Raw genomic sequence first — 21710 nt, forward strand, 5'->3', positions numbered from 1 at the left:
ATTATTACATTTTAAGGGATTGACTACGTAATCCCATGACTTCTTAAGCAATATTACAGTTGCTGAGATATCAAAATTCTTACATACTTTTTCAAATTTTTCTTTGAACAATGTCTCCCCCAATCTATCATATACTATATTATCTACATAATGCAAAAAGTCTTATAGTCTTACAGATTCTCCAAATATATTATAAAACTGGTTCTTATCTTGCTTGAGTAAATGGTATTAATGGAACATGTTGAAGTAGATGACTGTATACAATTGCTATTTTGTCCCTGAAAGGCAAATTCTTCTCTAGCAGCCAAATTAGAGCTATCACATGCAACTGAAATTGCTGAGGAAATGTCTGTAAACAACATTTAGTTTTTAAATTCAACTTCAAGTATGTGGAGATTGCACAGGGGAGTTTACTCAAAAGCTACAAACAGACATTATTCAACAATTCAGGCATTATTTTCACTGAAGCATATAAAAATTTATAGCAAAATATGTAAACAACACCTTTATAAAAAATGAAACCCCAGTTATTTATCAATTTGGCATTCATATCCATGGCTCTGTGATATTTAAATACTCATCAAAAAGAGACAGCTTTTAATGGGTAAAAAGGATAATAAACATCCACGTTTGTTAAGGATAGTTACAGAATAACAAACATTCAAGCATTTAAGTCACCTAACAAGAAAAAACAAGCTTTGAAACAGAAACAGGCAGTGCTTAGTTACCAATATTTGAGTTTCCAGAAGAATACAAGTCCAGAAACATTCTAAAACTGGCCAGATTCAGCAAGCTAAATCTTCACTGCTTTTTGTCTTGCATATATTTTTGCCCCAGAAAACACTTTATGATGAAAGGAGAGAGATGCAAATGAAAGGTCCAAGGACTTGATTATTATAACCCTATGAATTAATTCCTTTACATAGTTACAAATATTTAGAATTTACTTGTATTAAAATCCTGTAACATTTAAGCATATTGGAGTATCTGGAAGAATAGCTGTCCAGACACTGAAATTCAGACATAATACTTTGCCTTTTCATGCACAGGAATGAGGACAGGCAGTGATCTAACCAACAGGAAAGGGCAGGAAAGTGCAGAGGTTTTAAGCTTGATCTTGCATGTATATGAATCAGGTTTAACTTTCCCCCCGACTGCTGTAATTGCATCTAACAGTCACTCGGTGAGTATCATCAACTCAGATGCCTAAACACGGAAATCTAAGTGTCATTTTAGTGACCCAAAGACTTATTTCTAGTGAAATGGCAAATATAAAATGGATCTACAGCAGCTGCAGATCCTCTTGACTGGAGCTATAGGCCGGATTTGTGACCTTTAGGACATCCAAGGTTGCTCTGAATATTTACATTTAGGAATTGCATCTCCCTTTCATGGGATATTCACACATCTAATTTTCAGTACACGCGTTATGAAAATCAGATGTCCCAGACATCAGAGAAAGACATGTTCCTAGAGTGCCTTGATTTTCCCTGTGGAGGTGTCTCTATCTATGCACCATATAGATTTCTCTCTCTTAATACTTATCCTGTATGTGAACATCCTCCCCAGTGCCTCCATTTAATGAGAATGTCAAGATTGTAAAGGCAGATGCAAAAGCGATGCTGATTCACCACAACATCAGGATTATAGGACATCATCAGAGCAAACCAGACAATGCCCTGGAGAGCTACAGATGGCCAAGCCTTCACTGAATGGACTTTCATTTGAACCATGCCCAGAGAGGAAGCTTGGTTGACTCTGGACTTTAGGAGTTCATATCAACTTGGTAACTAAATGACCTCAGGGCAGGATTAATATGCATGGGTAGGGAGCACTTGCAACTCTGCCTAAAGCTATCTCACTCGGATGCTCTGAATTGTCCTCCTGAGGATACTAGCTCTCTCCTTCGGCTATATAGATAGCTTGGCTTTCTAATTTAGGCATGAATAAGCTCCTTTTGAAAGCTTTGAATTATATTTTTGTGGAGCCTGTGTAGCTTTGGCTGGGACACATCCTGACAGATTTAGACCTGATGGAACCACATTAAATCAGAGTATTTCAGAGATATCAATTTATCCTCCAGGAATTAAGACCAGAATTTAGAATGAAAAATTTTGGATCTAGACATACCATTTCTTTAAGTTCCCTACATTTCACAAACATTTTCTCTTTAACTCTGTGAAATTTTCTAATTTGACAGCTAGATCCGTAAACCATCATGACTATCTTAATGCTATCAACACTCTTAAGTGCAGTATGAAAGCTCAGTTCATTGAACCATCAAATAACATGACAAAAGACCTAGTCCTGTTAATCATCATATATATATACCTATCTAGAGAGAGAAGTATACGTAATCCATTGTACATTCAGCACGTCAAAATGTTTTAATTATTCAGTCAGAACAGTACGATTGCATGAATCATTTCAGTGTTCACCACAGAGCAGGATGGAAAATGGTCGGGATGAAATAACTGCATAGGCATTTTTAAAACTGTTACTTTTAAATAAAAATTGAGGTATAAGTAAGGAAAGCATAAGCAGGTACAAGTCAGATCTATGACTGCTCAGAAAACATCTTTTTTTCTGCCCCCTCTGCTAAGCTCTTTCCAGTTCAGATAATGTTTCCATTCTGCTGCAGGCTTCTCCCAGGAAATTTATTTCTTACCTTGATGTCACCTGAGGACATCCAAATGAACCACCTACCATCTCTGCAGCCTCCTTTCTTTCTAATGCTGTGTTACATCTTAACATTTCAAGTAACAACTCTAAGACAGACAACCTGATCTTATTATGAACTATAAAATACTGCACCACTCTCTATAGAATTGTACAAATAAAAGTAAGATAACATCACTTGAGGATTTTTTTGTGCTCTAAATGTACTCTTTCACAGGGCAAGGTACTGGACAAAAATTAAGGCTTTGGCCAACAGGAAACAAGACTGGAAGACTGATTTCCTCTCCTTTTCATTCTTTTACAGGATATTCTTGACTTCATTCCCTTCATAATATTTCCACACCTAATGTTGCAGGAGAAAAGGGGATTGATGTTGTCTAGAGGGGATAAATGCAGGAGATATTTTGCACAACAGGGTGAGATACTAAAGTATTAGACAGGACTCTTTCTTACCTGGTGTGTTTGCAGTGGAATCTCTTAAACAGAAGTCCTTTAAGGTACATTAAGCCTGACAGTTGTCTTTCCACCGTTGTGAGTTTGGCTCATGTGGCTGCTGTGAGACAAGGATCTGGGCTGCCACTCGCTCTCATTTTAATGCCAGCTCAATCCTGACACTCTCCAGTGTCTAGTGAATTTGTAGTGAAATATTCTGAAGAAGTTTTCCTGTTCCCTCAGTTTTTCAAATGAACTCAATATAGTGTAAAGTGAGAATTTATGATCCCAGAGAGTAATACACCATACAGACTCGCACAGCATAAAAAGTATCAGGATAGGCTTTCCAGCATCCTCTAGTGTCTCAACTCCAGGCCAAAGGGACTATTTCCTAATCAAAAACCCTCATATTTTTCATTCTTTGCTCCTCTTTTGATAACAGAAGGCCCAGACAAACAGAAGCAAATAGAAACTCTATTCTGCTGTTCATGCAAGCCTGTTCACAAAATGTGTCCCATAGGCTGCTTTCCACCAGCCCTGCTATTACATTTAATCCATTCAGTCCTGAAGAAGGATCAACTTAGGCAATTAGACAAGGGATGTGGGCTCTGAGGGATAATTGGATGTCTTGCGTGCAATAAACTTCTTGCACGGTTTCTTCACTTTTTTCTTTTGGTCTCTTTGCTCATCCCTTTGTTTCTCATCATTAATTTTTTTAATCAAGTTTGCAACACCCTTGCAGTTACAGCAAGATAGTAATGTGACCGAGCAGCAAGAACCTGAACACCTACATTGCAGCTCCTGCTGTTTTATGTCTCTTTAAATTGTTCCGATGTGGTATCAAATGGGATGCAGCAGTCAAGGCTTCATTTTTGTATCTGCAGCAGTGCTGAAGTTGCAGGGTGGGAATAAATGAGCTCAGATATCTTTGCCTAATCTCAGGTGAATCCTGGAAGAGCGCTCATACGGGGGGAAAAAGCATTACAGCAGAATTTAATTGGTTGTATTCTCAGTGAATTAAATTATAGCCAAGGACCATACTATACATTATATATATACATTAAGGATTGCTGAAATGTAATAATTACCTTTCTTTACCTCCTATAACCATCTTCATCCCACCTTCTTGTCATCTCCAAGTCCAAAGCCTGGGAGATCTTTTTACCTTGTGCACACAACCTCATTCTCATCCTTAGACCTCAGCCTGATGCTTCTAACTTTCATTTCCTCCTATTTTTGACACGTTCCTCTCACATCAACCACTTCCCTCGTGCCATCCTTCTTAATATTGTATTTATTTACTGTATAAAATTGCCTTCCTTTGCTCACATGAGTTCAAACTTCTCTTAGTTCTTTCATTTCCTATACACTAGCACAATTTGTCAGACTGGATACACAGCAATTTAAAATCACATGAAAGTTTCAACATTTCCCTCTAACATTACAATATAATTCTCTTTTACAATAAATTCCAGTGAAATATTAATGATCATTATGCTATCAACCATAAAAACCAATAACAAAATAAAAATCTGATCTTACACTGCCTAGCTTGAATGCTAGATTGTGTACCCAGCTGCTGAATGTGCAGAGTCCTTTTCAGTGTCTGTCTGTAAGGAATAAAATATTGCAGCCACAGCTACGAAGACTTGGCTCGATCTGTAGGAATGCCAGTTTTCCTTCTGGATGTCCACATTCAGCCAGGATTAGGACAAATAGACACAATGTCCTGTGTCCTCCCCTGAAAAGATGCTCAGGTAACACTGACAGGCATAACCTTGTGAAATGGTTCTGCGCAGAACCTTGTGAAATGCTGTAGGTTTCTTACAAATGAAAAACACCCATCAAAAACAAGGTCAAGAGCAGAAGAAAATTTATTTCTCCTCCTACTAGAAAGGTATTCAAGAGATAGCTACCTTCAGATGAAAGTATGGAGGATTTTAAGATGGGATAAATATCAGTCTGAGAAAGAAATGGAAAAACACTTTTCAGAGTTCTTGAATGACTTGAGGCAGCTCTGCTCTCGGTACTGCCTCAGTGAAGAGAAGGTTTGAGTAGCTCAGGGAGAATGATGAAGGATGTGACTGCTGAGTTGCTTGAAATGGCACTCCTGTGCTCTACCCAGAGAATATAAATTGACTGAAGATGGAGTGTTGAAATAAGAGGGTGAAATATGAAAAATATTATTAAACTAAGCATACAAAAGGAGTGATGTTGCATTTGTCTACAAAGAAGGAAAGGAAGATGGTAACCCTTTGTGTCTTTTGTGGTGAGATGTGGTAATAGCTAAGCTTGCTTTGTTCAGCTCTCAGCAGCAGTTAACTTGCTGTTTTGTGACTGAGGAACATACATCAAAGTAGCTTTTTCTTCCTTTCTTAGTATCTCAAGGGACACTCTTAGATAGGTACCATGTATCTCAGATGGTTTATGTCTTTCTGTTGTAGACCTTAGTACATTCAAGAGAACATGGAGGCAACAAAACAAAAAATTTAGATTAAATACCAGGCAATCGTCTTCTCAAACAAGAGCTATAAGAGAAAGAGCCTACATAATGCTGTTGAACACACCCCATTTCCATGTGCACTATGCAGGTGATAGAATACACCACAGTATGAAGCAATTTTGTGTATAGAGGAGACCAGACCAAGTGGCTAACAAGGTCTTCTCTGTAACCCTGTAGAAAATAGTTTCTGAAAGAATATCAACAGGCAGTTCTCACAAGCATACAGGTATTAACCTTGGTGCCCTGACCGTGTTTCAGTCCAGGTAATTACCTTTTACACTCAAATTCTCCTTCCATACTGTCCTGGCTTGTCTCCACTCTCTGGCCCTGATTTATGTGCAATTAAAGAGCAGCAGTGTGTCACTGCCCAGATGTCAGTGCAGGGAGTGGTGAGGGCATCAGCTGAGAGGTGAAGTAGTAGTTATATCAACTACAAGTCCCATTAAAGGTTATGGAGTTCTTCAGGGTCCTTGCAAATATACTCTCTAGATGAAAGATAACCCTGAACAGACCATCCTACTCCTCATCTGTGCTTACGAGGGCAGTTGATTTTGCTATTATTTTTACCCCTGCAGGTGAGAGGATAGCTGGCTCCCCTTTGTCCCAGCAAGCTCAGCAGGTAGCTTCCTCTCCCTGATCTCCATCCTGCAGGTAGATCTCTTCCTTCCTCTCCCTGATCTCCATGGGAGAGTTGCTTCATTTCCCCCTCTTTCCTCTGGTGTGTCCCTTCAGCTCCACAGGAGATCCCGTGTCTCCTGAGCCTCCATTCCTGCAATGCGCTCAGCATCTGCAAATTCCAGCCCAGAATGAACATAGCAAGCAGGACTTTGAGAAACGCTCAAAGCCTTTGTTTCAGAATTCACTGCCAACATCATTTCTCTGGGAGTTATTATCTCTTTTTGTCCAGGAAACTGTGCAGATGAGCCGCAGAACCTCAGTGTTAAAAGAGACACAGAAAATCCTTTAGCAGTGGAAAGGCTGCCAGAGCCACATGTCCCACACAGCAGTAATCCTGCCCCAGCAGGACTAAGTATGTGTAAGGAGCAATCCAACAACACACACAGCTCTGAGTCGTTTTTAAGGGTACTTTAAGATGCATCATTTTTGGTGGAGCTGAATGCTGTAAGCATAATAAAAAACCTGTGAATTAAAGGAGAAAAGGCAACTTCCTGTGCAGCTTCCTTTATTTAATGAAGAATTAAGAGTTATACTTTTTTTCTCAGACTTATTATTCAAGTTTTGAGAGTGTAGTTGAGAAAAAGACAATACATGTTTTCAAAATAATTTCAGAGAAACAAGACATGTAGTTAAGTGTATTCTGAAATATGAAAAGACAATAGGTAAAAAAGTCAACATTAGCTATCATTTAAGGATAAGTTCAATGATAACAAATATTTTGTAAGGTAATCCTTATTATTTTAAAATTTCTTTTGATGCCTGAAAATTTTGAATCTTTTGTTTCATATTCCAAATATTACATGATTCATTAATTTTGGTTAGGTTTTTTCGTTTCTCTTTTACACACCACCAGACTCCTCTCTGAGTTGCATAGCATTAGAACGAGAGATGATGGACACAAACAGGAGCACAGGAAATTCTGATATAAAAACCTTTTTTCTTTTTGCCTTTGTTTTTCTAGCTAGTATGAAGCTGATCAAATGCTGGAACAGGCACCCAGGGAGCTGAATGAAATCTCCATCCTCAGAGATATTCAAGATACAACTGCAGCCCTGAGCAGCCTGACCTGACCAAATGCACTCTGAGCAGGGGGTTGGACTAGATGACTTCTGGAGGTCACCTCCTCTGGAGCAGGGGATTTTTTAGAGATACAAAAACATATAGACATAAACACTTGCACATAAAAATTTTGCCATGGCTAAACACATTCTTGTATCTGCATTCATTCTGCACATGGGCATGTGCTCTACTGAATGTGGACACACACATATGACATGCTACATAAAAGATGGAGACATCTGAGCCACGAGAAGGAATAATAAAAAAACCTAAGTGTGATCTCCAATAAAGCAGGATTATTTCTGACATTGAATGGTACGTTGGCTTTACCTATTTTCCTGCTAAATCTTGAGCTGCAACAGTTTCAACTACAGCAGAACAGCAAAACTAATGAAAGCTAATGAAATTCAGTCTGCATGAACGGTTCAGTGTGGCTTCACAGGACAAACAACTTAGCTCTGGCCATCTAAGCAAGATGTAGAGGATGTTTCTGAAATTCTAATTAGACTGAATTGAGGAAAACAGCCTCGTGGAAGAAAAGAAAAAGATGACCCTTCTCTAATTCACTGTGCCTTCACAGAATGGACATCAGGTGCACCCACCCAGTATGACACATTTCACAACTGAGATGAGCACAGGAAAATGAAGGTTGTGACGGTTTTCCAAGCACTCACAGAAACGGATCAGGGTGCAGCCCATAGCACCTGGACTGCTCCAACCCACCATGCTGAGTAACCTTGTCGTTTTAAGAAAGTACCCAAATGGAAAGCTTTCCAGATACTACTCTGCAGGGAAATCTTTCAAGAAGAAACAGGTTATGAATCTCAACTTAAAATAGTAACAGAAATGCATTTGGGGAATAGAAATTACCAGAGTATGATAATGTAGACAAAACTTTGATGAACAGCCCTACTAAAGCGAAAGGAGCAATTTCTTTTAATTGTAAATCCTTTCACAAAATGCTTTCGCATAAATTCCCATAATTGCTCTTCTCCATGATCCCCCTAAGATTTAGACAAAAAAACCACATTACTTACAGCACTGCTTGAACACCAGGTTCGTTCTAGATGAACTATAAAGGCCTAATGTAGTAACTGCACAATCTTAATAACTCTGCCAACTCTTTTAAATTCCCCCTAACATGTCTCTGATATTTTTGCCTCACTTGCCATATACAAAACCATACATGTCCTCCATTTTCAATATCTGTTTGAGAACTTATACTTTATCAGGTATAGAAATGGCAAAAAAACACTAATAAGAGAAAATGCAAGGAAAATTGTTTCCATAGAAAAGAAGCCTCTGTCTTAAGTACAGTTTTAAAAAAAAGTTGGATCAATTAGCAATCTGTGAATGTTGGAAACATCTTAACAATGTCTCAAAGATGAAAGAGCATATCACAGAATGAGGAAAGGGGAAAAAATTAAATTATGTCTGCAGTCCTAATGAATCAAAGCCCAGAAGGTGGTCTCCAAATCAGCAGGTTTTGATGAAATATTAAGAAAAATTATTATTGATGAAAAATGAATAAGCTCTTTTTGATTTTAGCAACCTTTAAATCACACTTCACTAATTAAAATAGCTTCAGCACAATCCTCCATTCCTTGATGGGCATTTAGCAATCCTAAAAATGGGTGGGTTAATTTGACATTTTAGCTGATATGCATAGAGTTTGTCTTAAGCTGGCAGACACAGCACAGTTTAAGATGATGTACAAAATAATACACACCTAAACCTTCTCTTTCTTTTTTTCTTTTTTCTTTTTCCCCACTATATCTACTAACACAATTACAAAGTAACGACAGGCAACTTCTGCTTGTTTCCTCTGCAGCATAGTAACATATACTACCAGTGTTAATGAGCCATGAACTATGTCTTGGGAAATAAAGACCGACACTAATATTTTCTGTCTTCTTTGTTTGTCAGGTCAGAGCTCTTGCCATCCCAAAAATAAGGGGAAACGAAAAGTCTGAGGGACATTAGTTCGCACATCCCTTGAAGTCTAATTCTAATTGGTTTTTTTAAATGTTGGGAGTAGAAATTATGTGTTCTCTTTTTGTCCCAGTTTGTCCTGTGTTGCCTTTTAAATGGAAACCTGGGAAGGCTGTAATCAACAATGAATTGTTGCACACAGAAGACATTTCATTACAGAAAGCAATGCAGCTCAGGCACGCCACTCGTTATTGTTACAAAACTATACACACAAATTAAAATGAAGCAAAATCTGCTCCTCTGCTTTTTCTTTCACAAATTAAGTCTTATATGTTATATCACTGTCTAAACTCCGGGTAGATGAAATTACCTATCCATTACAAATATGTCATCTATTTACCATAATAACATTTGATATATCCATCATGGAAGAAAGAGTGCTATGAACACATCAAATTGAAAAGCTTTTTAAATGCCACTAGTATTTTGAAGAATGAAAAAAAAAGAAATCATGGCAAGTAAGTCTAATTTTAGAAATAAGTCTGATGTTCTTCAGAAATACCTAATCGTACAAAATAGGTCATGCAAGAAACATTTCAATGTTTCATATCACAGTGTTTGAGCCTTAAGCAACAAGATTTCAAACACCTTATAAACCACTTCTTTAACAATATATTATGAAGTACAAGGCTGTGGGAATATACGCTGTTTTCTGAGTGATGAGTGGAAAAGCACTGTTTTTCAGCTTTCCAACCAAGAACAAACTGAAATGAGATCTTTCAGCAATTTCTCAGTTTCCAGGGCTGCCGGTGTGGTATGTTTCATATGCATTCATTCAATGAGTTTACAGTATGTTAAAAGGAATTAACCACTTCCCCCTGCAACCTATATGAAGTGATGCTATTTTCCTTCCTGAAGTTCACTGTAGAGGACTCCTCCCCACAATTAGACTCCACCACTTCCTCCAGTGACAAAATACGTTGACCATAAGCAGGATGATTTGTAAGTCACATAAACAAACAAGACTGGCCATAAGGATAAACAGTGCAGTTAAATATAGTTTGTCTCATCTGTGAAGGAGACATCATTCATAAAAATAAAAAAGAAGGAAAATCCCTTCAAACCCTACAATATTAGAAGAACATTTTACTGTTCATCTATTAAATTAATCTATTACATTAAAGATATAACTCCATATTGCATATTTAATTTTAGAAAGTAAAAAGCCAAGATTTCATGAAAACACAGGAGTCTCTCCAAGCTCTTCCTGTGCACCCCTCTCCCATAATCAGACAAATCTAAAATGAAAAACCCCTAGCACTTCAAATGTTTGGAAAGGAGAAGCCTGAATCCTTCACCAAAGAGGAACAGATGTGTTGACTGGAGGGACATAAAAGACAAAAAGATCATAAATTTGTATTCTATTTAGAAAGGGCCACATTCAACAGTAACAACAAATTAAACTGATTAAATTATGGTGTTCAAGTGAGGCACAACATCAGTCTGCAATCCAAATTTTGGTTAGTAGGACTTGCAAAGAACAGATTTCAGCAGTTTACACTGGTAGGATCAAAGAATTTGATTTAATGAATGGGAAAGCCTTTGATTTTTCAGCTTTGTGTACTCAAATATTTCCCATAATTTTCTCAGGATGAAGAACTTCAAGCTGCATTGATGGCATTAGTGGGAAAAAAAGATGTGCACGTTACACACACAGCTGGGTTTTTGGACTGCAATCTCAAGCCATACAATAATCATTTGATGCCTGAGATACGGCTCAGTCTAGCTTTTGCACCATGTTTTCATACTAGGATATATAATTATAGTTTTCTTTTTCCTTCTTTTTTTTTTTTTTTTTTTAATTAAATATTAACTTCTACCATCTGAGAAAAAAAAAATCTCTTTTTTAATCCAAGCAACAAAACACTTGATCTCTATCTGTGTGCAAATTGTACTAATATACCAACAAAAAATACTATGCATAATTGGGTTACAACGTATTTAAATTACTAAAATATTGAACTGAAGTGACAGGTTTTGACCCCCCTTTTATAAACAGTCTCTCACCTGCACTTAGGAATTGAGAATCACCCATCCGCAGTCTCCCGGAATGTGGGCACCCCGGGCACGTTTGGGCTGGCCCCCCTTCACCTCCTGCTCCTGTAACCCAGAGCGGGAAGTTCATCTCTCTTATCTCTCTGTGCATTTGCCCACTGCAACCATTTGTAGAGCTGCTAACTCCAGCTGCTTTTGTGAAAACAAACAAATAGCTGTCACACTTCAGACTGCACGGCGAGCCGGCCGGGGGAGAGGGGAAGAGGAACCACCGGGGTTTCAGTGAGGCTGTGGCTGTGGTAAATGCAGAAAGACGTGGTTCTCACAACAGTATCAGTGCTTGCTATCTATTCAGAGAGAGACCAGGACTTTCAAATAATTAAAATGGGAGACCTGAATAGAGTTCACTGTAAGTCTGCCATTTATTCCACCAAAGCGGTAACCCAAACAGGGGAGTGCAATTGCATACTTTCACAATAGGGAGCCTACATAAATCCTCATGAATTTATATTAAAACTTGTCTTATATTCTATCAAGACGGAAGAACAAAAGAAAACAACCAACCTAAGATAATAAAATGCCAATGCTAATAGTGTCTATTGGGTTCTAAATATTCTTGGTCTACGAGAGACCAAGCTAATTTTTAGGCAGTCCTGGGGGCAAGGATTACTGGCTTATAGGATGAAGGGTAGAGAAACAAAAAACCCCAATGTGTTAGCGCTAAAGTGAAATTAAACCCCATGAAGAGTCTCACAGAGGCTCTAACTAATCCTTTTCTGGGTTATAACAGACAGAGGAGGAAAAATACCACAATGACTTCCAAATATTATTTTCAGTTTTACACATTAGAGATCTGCAAATAGTTCATTAACCCACTGCTCTCCAGGCAGATTGCCTTGGAGAGTCTGATTATTCCATAATGGCATATGTGCCATTTCCTAGGCCAGGAAAGTCTTTCCTGAAGTCAGATTCTCACAGGAATGAAGCTTTGTAATGCCACAAAAGAGTGACACTGACTGGAAGGTAAAGATTTAAAACCTGTGATTATTAATTTCTGAAACATTACCAAGTACTTATACGGAGTTTGCAAAACAAGAAGGTCCCTGCTCTGAAATACTTGCAACCTTGAGGGAATATTTTCTCAACCTATTTACCTTCATGAGTGGTACCTTCCCCTGTAGCACAGTATCTGCAGGGCTCTGGTGGCAGAGGGTGATAAACAGGGAAGAACAAGGGATCCAGGAGATAGGAAAACACTTCCAAATCAGCAATGTAAACAGAGGTAGGAGGGAAGAGCTTACTCACAATCTTATTCAATATAGGTAGTTATTCTGCACAGCTCTGCAGGTTTAAAATGTCACTGGATAGATGGTTTGCAGTGCTGTGGCCTTTCCCTTCATCAAAGTGCTCTTCAAGTCAGCTTCCAGAACCATCAAAAAATCTCTTCATCTAAGAAACATCCTAGCATTTATAGGAAGAATGCATCACCCTGAGTAATAACCCCTATCTCTATCTCTGGTGGGCCTGGCACTCAGCTCAGATTCCTACGCATAAATGATCCCACCGACTTAAGAACACTCTTGTGACTGACACTACTAATAAAGCAGTTTAATATAGCTGCACAAGAGCCTGCTTTTTTAACAAATATTTATCCAAGCACAGCAATATAGTATTTCATAGCTTTCATGACCCATTTTGCTATTGCTAAGAGTTATTTTATGCACACTAGAAAGACAGGGTCTGCTTATTTCACTTTTTACATATTCTTTTATTATATTAGAGTTTTTCTATGCAGTTTCCAGGTTTCATTACTCTCATGCCAATTTAAGCACAAAGATATTACTGAGAGAATCGAAGTTAACAACTTAATAAAATGTTCTCCCTTTCTTTTTGGAAAAGCAGCAAGCAAAGTATGTGACCTGACCTGAAAAAAAACAATCTTGCCTTTTTGCACTGAGCAGATGACAGTTAAAGGAAGTGGGGTTATTTTCAGTTCCCAGATATTCCTTTGACATAACTTGATTCCACTCCTGGTGGAAAATAAACCAGTTCATAAAGGTCTCCCTTCTAAAATGAAGATTTTTTTTTTCTTTTAATGGCAAAATGCATGCAAAAAGCATATGATTATGGTATTTATGTTTCCATTAAAATGTCCTCAGCAAGCTGGAGGAGTCTAACCTACTATTTTCAAGCTATTTAGACTTACAGCAGCACAGCGCCTATTTTATTTCAATTTCATTTCAATTTTATTTCAGGACAATGCACTCTTGGTGGGAAATGATTACAGTGTGACAGCCATTAGGAGTTGTCTTTCTACATCATGCTCAGCTATGGATGTCAGGTGATTGCCATAAAGCCCCACTGTATGGCATCCTTGTCATCTACATGAAAAGCAGTATTGATCAGGCATTCCGCTTCTCTTCTCTGTGATGCAAAACATACTACAGACATTTTTCAGCTAAGCTGAAACCCTTATTCTCAAGAACTATGTTCCTGAGACACCTCTTTCCTGAATGGTAAAATAAACATAGATTATACATTCCACCTCTGCTTCACTCCATCAATGCCTAACACAGAAGTGAAAAACATCTTAGCAGCCTGTCTCTATTTGCTATCAGCACATTGGATGGAGCTGATGTCACAAGGGCAGCTCATGTATATGGATTTACACTGATTATCAATCTCTTCCAACATATTTATTTGTTTGTTTAGTTAGTTATTGCTAGAGCTTCCTTTTTTCTGAGCAAGAAACTCCTCTGTAAAGAAAGACAATCTGCTTTGATTCTCCAGGATAGAGAACAGGAAACTTTTTTTAGTTCTACATCTGTAACTGATATAATCACTGAAAAACCAAACCAACCAACCAAGCAATACTTTCCCTTCTAAACTCCACCAATATCCATTAGTGATTGAACTCTGATGCAATACAAATCTGCATTAAAGTAATTCTAAACCAGTTTCAAATCCTGTAAGGATACATTTGAGTAGCATTTACTATTTACAGGCTAGTTTTTTGGTTGTTTTTTTTTTTTTAATAGCCGTTGTCAGTAACATTGGGTAAAACATCATCACTTACAAACCTCTAGCTGTGCATGTCTCCAATGAGTGAGTTAACATATTTTTCCTCCTTTGCTGTATTTTGACATTATATGATCTATTTTCTATTTAGAGAAATGGAGAGACAAAGTTGAAGGAATAACCATGTGCTTCCTACCATTTTGTACTGTCTACACTGCTGAGCAGTTTACACACTTGTCCTCCACTTTGCTATTCACTATTTGCCATGATACAGTTAAACTTGCAACAGTTGGTGGCATGTGTTGATGGAAGGAATGAAGAAATTTGGGGAATATTAAAGGAAAACAAACTCTGACAAGGCCTCACACACAAGCACAGTAATTCTCTTGCAAGTTATAAAAAAAATTGTCATAATTATTCAGCAGTGGTATGCAAACTATTATAGGACATTCTGTCTTATGATCCTTTGTAACAGACTTTTAAATAACCTTTTGGACATACTTAAATGTCAAATTTTGTTTGGCACTAAGCACCAAACTTCAACAGAAATAACATTTCCCATATAAACAATGCTGCTTTTAATATGAACGTGCTAAAGATTTGAGACAGCCTGGCCATTACCAGCTCCTGGCAGTTCAGTACAAGGGTAACACACTGTGAGTGATTTCCCTTTCCTGAAAGCAACTGTTTCTGCTTGGGTAACTTCTGAAACATCCAGAAGAAAGGAAAGGATGGGAGGGCGAAGAGGTAAAACACACTGAAAGCAACACTCACCACAGGTGAGCACTCATGTACACAATATTTTAAGGATGCCGAACTACAACCATTTCTCATCAGATTTCTTGTAGCATTATCAGAATAAATCAGACTGCAGAGAAGAGAGCTCCATGGAGAAGAGCCTTGAGCAGAGGCACTTGGATGCTTGGTGTCAAAAGGGGCATAAGAGGACATGCCAAGAGGAAGGTCTCACTGCTGGAAAGGGATAGCAAGAAAGAGGTTGCAATGCACATGGGGTGAGGAGACGGGTATTCTACATACAAGAAGACAAAACAGTAACAAACACCTCAGGTTCACATGGTCACAATGCATTCTTACAAGAATGCTCAAGATGATGCTTTCTCAGTATATCTAAGATAAAGCCTGCAAAAGAGTGAGCAGCCTTTGGGAAGGTACCTCAGCCACAATCCAAGCTCTCAAGCTGAACATTACATAGGTGAAGCTCCCACACATCCTTCACACACCTCAAGGATGACTGAAAGCTGTTCCCTCACAGCTGTTAAACCTCCTCCATGCCCAACTAGGTGATCTTTAGGATCCCTTCCAATCCAAACTATTTATTATACGATTCTGTGACATACTTAGCACTAGACCCAAAATATAGACCCAGCTTCTGAGAGAGGTAACTTTGAGCCTGCGATTGCACACATCACTGCAACATTCCCCAGAAGGTCTCCTGGAACCAGGTGGGATTCACCATACAACATTCACGAACAGCTTGGTTGTTGATAAAGATGTGAAGAGAGAGCAGAAAGAAAACCCTATACACCAAACCTTCACACCTCAGACCCCTGAACAGGTATTTCAGAGTACATTGACAGCAAATAATAATATTTTTACATCTGAATTAAATATTTCTTCTGGGTGTTTCTTGTCAAATGTGTCCCCCTTAATCACAGGACTAGCTCTGGTTTTTCATGCCCCATTTCTAGTACCCTACTTGCATTTTATCCCTTTGCTCAGGCCCATTGTGTGTGCTGGGTCTTTCCTTTTGTCACAGCGTGATCCAGCTGTGAGAGACAGGACCCTCCATGCTCCAGGAGCAGCCTGAATGTACAACACTACTCCACTGCTCTTCAGTCCTACCCACCTGATTAACATCAGATTCCCCCGGTACTCCATTATCTTCCACTTTACTCACTCTCTCCTGGCTCTTTTATCAGCCACCACACAGAGTTAGCTGGGTCACACAGGTCTCCTATTTTGCTGCGCCAGGTTTGTATCAAAGAACTTTTTTTTGTTGATGTGACATTGATGCCATTCAACTCCAGCATGAAACACTGCCTTTGGTCTAACAAAAACAGCCATGAGAGTCACCACGTGGCAGACAGATCCACCAAGCTATCTTGATTTCCAAAGGCACAGAAGTGCTGAAAAGTCAGGCACCTGGGTATACCAGCACCAGCCAACATAAGCCTAAGGAATACAAAATTTCAAGGACAGAGATGAAACCATCCTCTTTTAACATTATTTTGCTTCCTTTACTGAAATAATGTACATACATTCATAATATATAAATTATTTTCATGTACTAGGAAAAGTAGCTCTTTTACACAATGCAAGGGAGTAGTGTGATTGAGAAAATAAAAAGGCAGCTGTGCAATTGATTTTTAGTAAAAATGTATGCATTCCACAACGCATCTGAGATTTTCTTGTTTGTCATATTAGAGGATGTATATTTATCGATATTGTGTAAAGAAACTTGGAAAATAGATCAAGTGGAGGATCAAATACAACACTCTCAGCCCTCAAAGAGTTTTAGACATTTAGCTGAAATATAAATTACTCCTCTACTAACTAGAACAGAATATACAAGAATATGCTCATGTAGAAGCTATACAGATCTCAAACACTGCACACAAAGACACTGCTTTGCTGATTTAACAGAAAATTCAATATTTTTCTGCTGAAAAGAGTGAAGTAGAAAACAAAATGAATGGCTTTACAACAAACTAAATAAATAACTTCCAAATGAGTGAACAATATGTCTTGCATAAGGATTTTAGTGTTAAATTTTGAAAAGCTGAGAAAATGCAGAACTGCAAGTTCATAATAGTAAGCAAAAAAAAAAAAGGTGTATTTTCACTGTTAAAGCACAAAAAACCCCTGTGAATTTTGCCTTTCACTATTTTTACTTTACATTGATTTGAAAACCTGAAGCTAAAACAGGCATGTAAACTATGAACTCCATCAACAGAAACCAGAATTTTGCCCAGTTTCAGCATAAAAAAAAGCAAGACACAGTTCAGATAATGTAACTGCAGGAAGAGTACATATCATAAGCTACAACCCAAGAAGTAATTAATGAGTGAAGCTTAGAATTTGCTCACTTGGTCTATATTTAATCAAAAAGCTCCACCCTTTAGACTGAAGTTCAGGACTACAATAGGATTAGAATCCATGTACGCTTTAACCCATTTTTGCTGTAACAACTGCAACCTTTTAGAGATTTTGTAACAGCTGTAAATATATTAGAAATGTTGTATTCCACAAACATATTCACTAGAGCTTTGACAAATAAACCTGATTATATCAAAAATTTGAATTTCATTCAGTGATTCCAAAATTCCAAACCATCTGAAGAAAGAGAATTAACACGGTTGCTCTGCCGAAAACTTTCCTATCCCATTCTCTAACAGGTTTATTTCAGTGAGTTCAGTACTGTTCTACATAAAGGCTTTAAAAAGCCATTAATAAAAATGCAGCTCTGCCTTTCCCATTGATATGGACAACCATCTCCCACGACAAAAAGCAATATAAGGGCAGATTTTGAGGGCTTATTGATTGGTGTGTGGCGCCTACCTGTCTACAGGTGAAGACTTTGAATTCCGCGGTTTCTTTACTTGGGCGTACAAGGCTTCCACTGTGTGTCCGTCCCTGGGGCTCTGCGGTCGGGCGTTCAGCGGCATTGTGCCACTGTTTGGAGAGTCATAGGCAGCGATCCCAGCGTACATTGGATCCGCATCACAGCCAAACGTCCGGTTAAACTCCTGGATCTCTGCATAGTCACGTTCCCGAGCTTGCCTCTCTCGAAATTCTCGAGTTTTCGCTTGGATTCTGAAAAATTAAAAGAAGGCTGAAACCGATGGATGCCCCTCCCTGAGGTATTTGAAAGCAGCAGTTAGCAGACACTCCAGGTAGCCTATCTTAACGGAAACCAGTGAAGGTTTCCAGTTTTGATTTGCCATGAGGTCTCAAGTTTACCTTGGACGTTGAAACCTAGACTGAAACAATGCTACAATCAACATTGGTCTTTAAGGAGTACATCTGATTAGCCACTGTCCTTTGTTTCATTATTAGCTAAATAATGACTAGCCATAGCTGCTGGTAAACAGAGTTAATCTATTGTTTCATGCTTCTCAGGATGCCTGTGCTATTACCTGGCCTGACACCATTCATATTTTATTTCACTCCATCAAAACTTACCAGATTTAATGGTTCTAATGCACATACTTAGAGAGGAATTTTAATGTACTTTCTTAGCTAAATACTACAAAAATATTTTTTTTTCCAGAATTTAAAAACTGTGTAGGGATAGGATACATGGACATATTTATGTTTGCAGGCATGCAGTAAACAGCAGAAGCAGATTCTTGTATGATTCCTTTGAGATGCACATGCTTTTTTAAAAAAATGAACAAGCAAATCTGGCATCTCTCAAAGCAGGCTGTGTCTTCTCAGAAAGTAAAAACATGTGCCTTGTGTTAAAGTTACAAATTAAAGGTGATGCTGGACAGGATTTATATCTATGTGCGCTAATTTAGCTGTATGATAAAAAGTGACAGATAGAAACAGATGACATTCAGGAATCTGACAAGCACAGGTCATACTTTCAAAACTACATGAAGCTATTATAAAAATTTGATCGGTGCTTCAAAGTCTCTGGTATTTTATAGAAGTTGATGCATTGCTCACACACATGCACAGCAAACTGACCACATCCCCCCCTTACACTGTCGCCCCAGACCAATTTAATGCTCTGTCATCATCGCAAAAAGAAGCTCTCCCTCCTTCCATTAGTAAAATGTGCTCCTTTTTCATCTAATACAGCCATGGCTACAGTGTGACAGCATCCATCCATGCAGACTACAGCTCTGTGCATCTCTGCTGTGTGCCACTTCCAAAGGCATCTTGTTCACCAACTTTTAACAAGAGCCACCTATTCAACACCTCTGCCTCTTTTGAAAGCAAGCCTCAACACTTCTGAAAATAGAAAAGCCTTAAAGTTAGGTAACTTTGACATTCTTGGAAATTTTTAAATGGCCCCTTCAAGATTAGATTTGCAAAAACAAACAGGGATACACAAAGGGTGGGAATCAGACTGCAGATCAAGACATGGGATCCCAGTGCCAGCCGTAGGTGAGCTCAGAGCAGCCACGTGTGCATGCTCCCCTTACCAGCAGCTCCCGTGGCCAGGAGCTGTTGGCAGCAGACTCCAGAGCTAGGAACTATCCACGTGCCAGAGAATGAAAGGTGTCACTCTAGAGACACTTTTGATGCTGTTGCTTACGTCTTCCTCGGGGGCTTGGACACCCAGCCTTGAGTGAGCTGCTCAAACACAAGCAGCTCTGGCCACCTGACATCCCAGGTAATCCTGATGGACTTGCAGCTGCTGGGCAAAGACTCCCCCAGGTCATGCTGAAGTCTCTGAGACTGTGACAGCCCAAATGACACAAGTCATCTGTGTTCAAGCATGTGAATCCTGCTCTGAGCTGGTATGTGAATATCCAAATGTCTCTTCCTCAGACTGAGTCCCAAGCAAACTTCCTTTACGGTAACAAAGATCACCATAAAAAACAAGGGAATACAGGGATGGTGTGGATGCACAGACATGTTTTCCCCCACAAATCCTCAAAGTATTGACCACAGATGGTGATTTGGGACACAATTGATTGATTGAATTACCTTCAACAGGCAGAACTATCTACACTGATGGTTCAATGATCCATTTACATCTCCCATGTTCAGTCACAGTGAAAAGAAAAAAAAAAATAAATTTAAAGTTCTATTTAAACTAACATAACTTTTAAATTTTGCAAATACAAAATTATTTTCTTTACAGGTTGCTTTTGATTTTAATAGGGAAAAATGAAAGTAAAAACTATAACACTAGTCAGCTGAGAGAATTTTCCTCTACAATTTCAGCAACATCAGACTGAAATTGTTTTTTGTTTAATTTACAGTGGAGTGGCACTAAAATTTATACCCAAAACCCATTTCAAACTTAAACAGGGTTTCTGTAGGTCTATTTTAAATTTAAAAAATATATTTTACATTCTCCTCTACCCCAAAGATGTTAATTCAGAAGTGCTACAGCCTTAATCACTTGGAAGGTATCTATGTGGGAGGAAAAGCAGGTCTGAGAATCACCTGTGGATGCTGATTCCTCTCACTCTAGTTTACCTCCCAATTTGTAGTACAGCACCAATTATTTTGTGAAGAAATGTATTTATTTGCTTTGTCCTTTGAATGGGAGAAACAAAGGAAATCAGAAATTTCTCAGACACTGGTAGCTTTAATTCTCCTTCAAATGGACAATTTATCATCACATACAGGAACACTGTCTCACACCAGTTTAAAGGAAAAAATTCCATGTATTTTGCATAACCAGCATTTCAGTGCATGAAACCAGACAGCATAACAATAATGCAGCAAAGAGTAATTCAATCATAAGAAAACATTGTTACCTGAAGTGCTTGTAAAACAGATTTACCTGGTGGTTAAAGGTGATATCTGCCTTTGTTACACAAACTGCTATGGGAGAGGACAGAGAACTTCTGTGACTTTTGACCATGAAGATCACATCACTCCCCACACGTGCAGACATGAGTGTTCCCTGTTTCATGTGAACCACCTTTCCTCCTGCTTCTGCTATTTGCTCTTTAATATTTTGGATGCTGAGCAATTTGCAGCCAGAGCATCCAGGTTCTCCCACGCATGGCTCCATGAGGGATACTTGTTCCCATTCAAGTGGGAAAGAACTGATTGTTGAAGTGTTATGCAAGTAATTATGTTCACATCCACCAGGAAAATTTTTAGAGTATTTTCTACAGTTGCTAATACAATGTATTAATACACATGCATACTATTAAAATTCAGATTCTAAATGCATTAATCCTCCTGTTAATTATAAACAAAGTACCTAGCAACTGTTTGCAATAATATTTAACAAAGGATAATGCTAAAATTAAAGGTATAAGATGTCCAACTATACTGAAACGCAAACTGTTCTGATTTTTTTTCTCTTAATTTTTTTCGTGCTTTACATTTAAGCCAGTGTGAAAATGCTACCACTTTCACATGACGAAGCTGTAGGTATTTTGATTGCTTAACATATTTTTGAATATTGTTTAAAATATGTTTGGCTTTGCCTTTTCAAGGACATACCACATTTAAACAATATGTCTTTCAACTTGAAGGAACAAAACTAGGGAAAAATATGTAGGCATATTGTTGAAAAGAGTAAGAGCTCTCAGCTGAATACTGCATTATCCCTTTTGAATTTAATAGCTTTTAACTCTGAACATATTTTTATATAAGGATCTGAACTTCACGTGATGCTGTATTTTATGCTGGC

At 38.3% G+C, this 21710-nt stretch overlaps 1 protein-coding gene across 1 annotated transcript in view; it reads right to left on the bottom strand.

The window, feature by feature from the left end:
• The window catches only part of PARD3 (par-3 family cell polarity regulator), a 444448-nt gene that overhangs the window by 79951 nt on the left and 342787 nt on the right, over positions 1–21710 (bottom strand). Inside the window, 1 exon segment of the mRNA XM_040060657.1 lies at positions 17936–18190. Within this exon segment, the coding sequence (XP_039916591.1) occupies positions 17936–18190 (255 nt within the window).

This window comes from Hirundo rustica, chromosome 1, assembly GCF_015227805.2.
Source record: "Hirundo rustica isolate bHirRus1 chromosome 1, bHirRus1.pri.v3, whole genome shotgun sequence".
Lineage (NCBI taxonomy): Eukaryota > Metazoa > Chordata > Aves > Passeriformes > Hirundinidae > Hirundo > Hirundo rustica.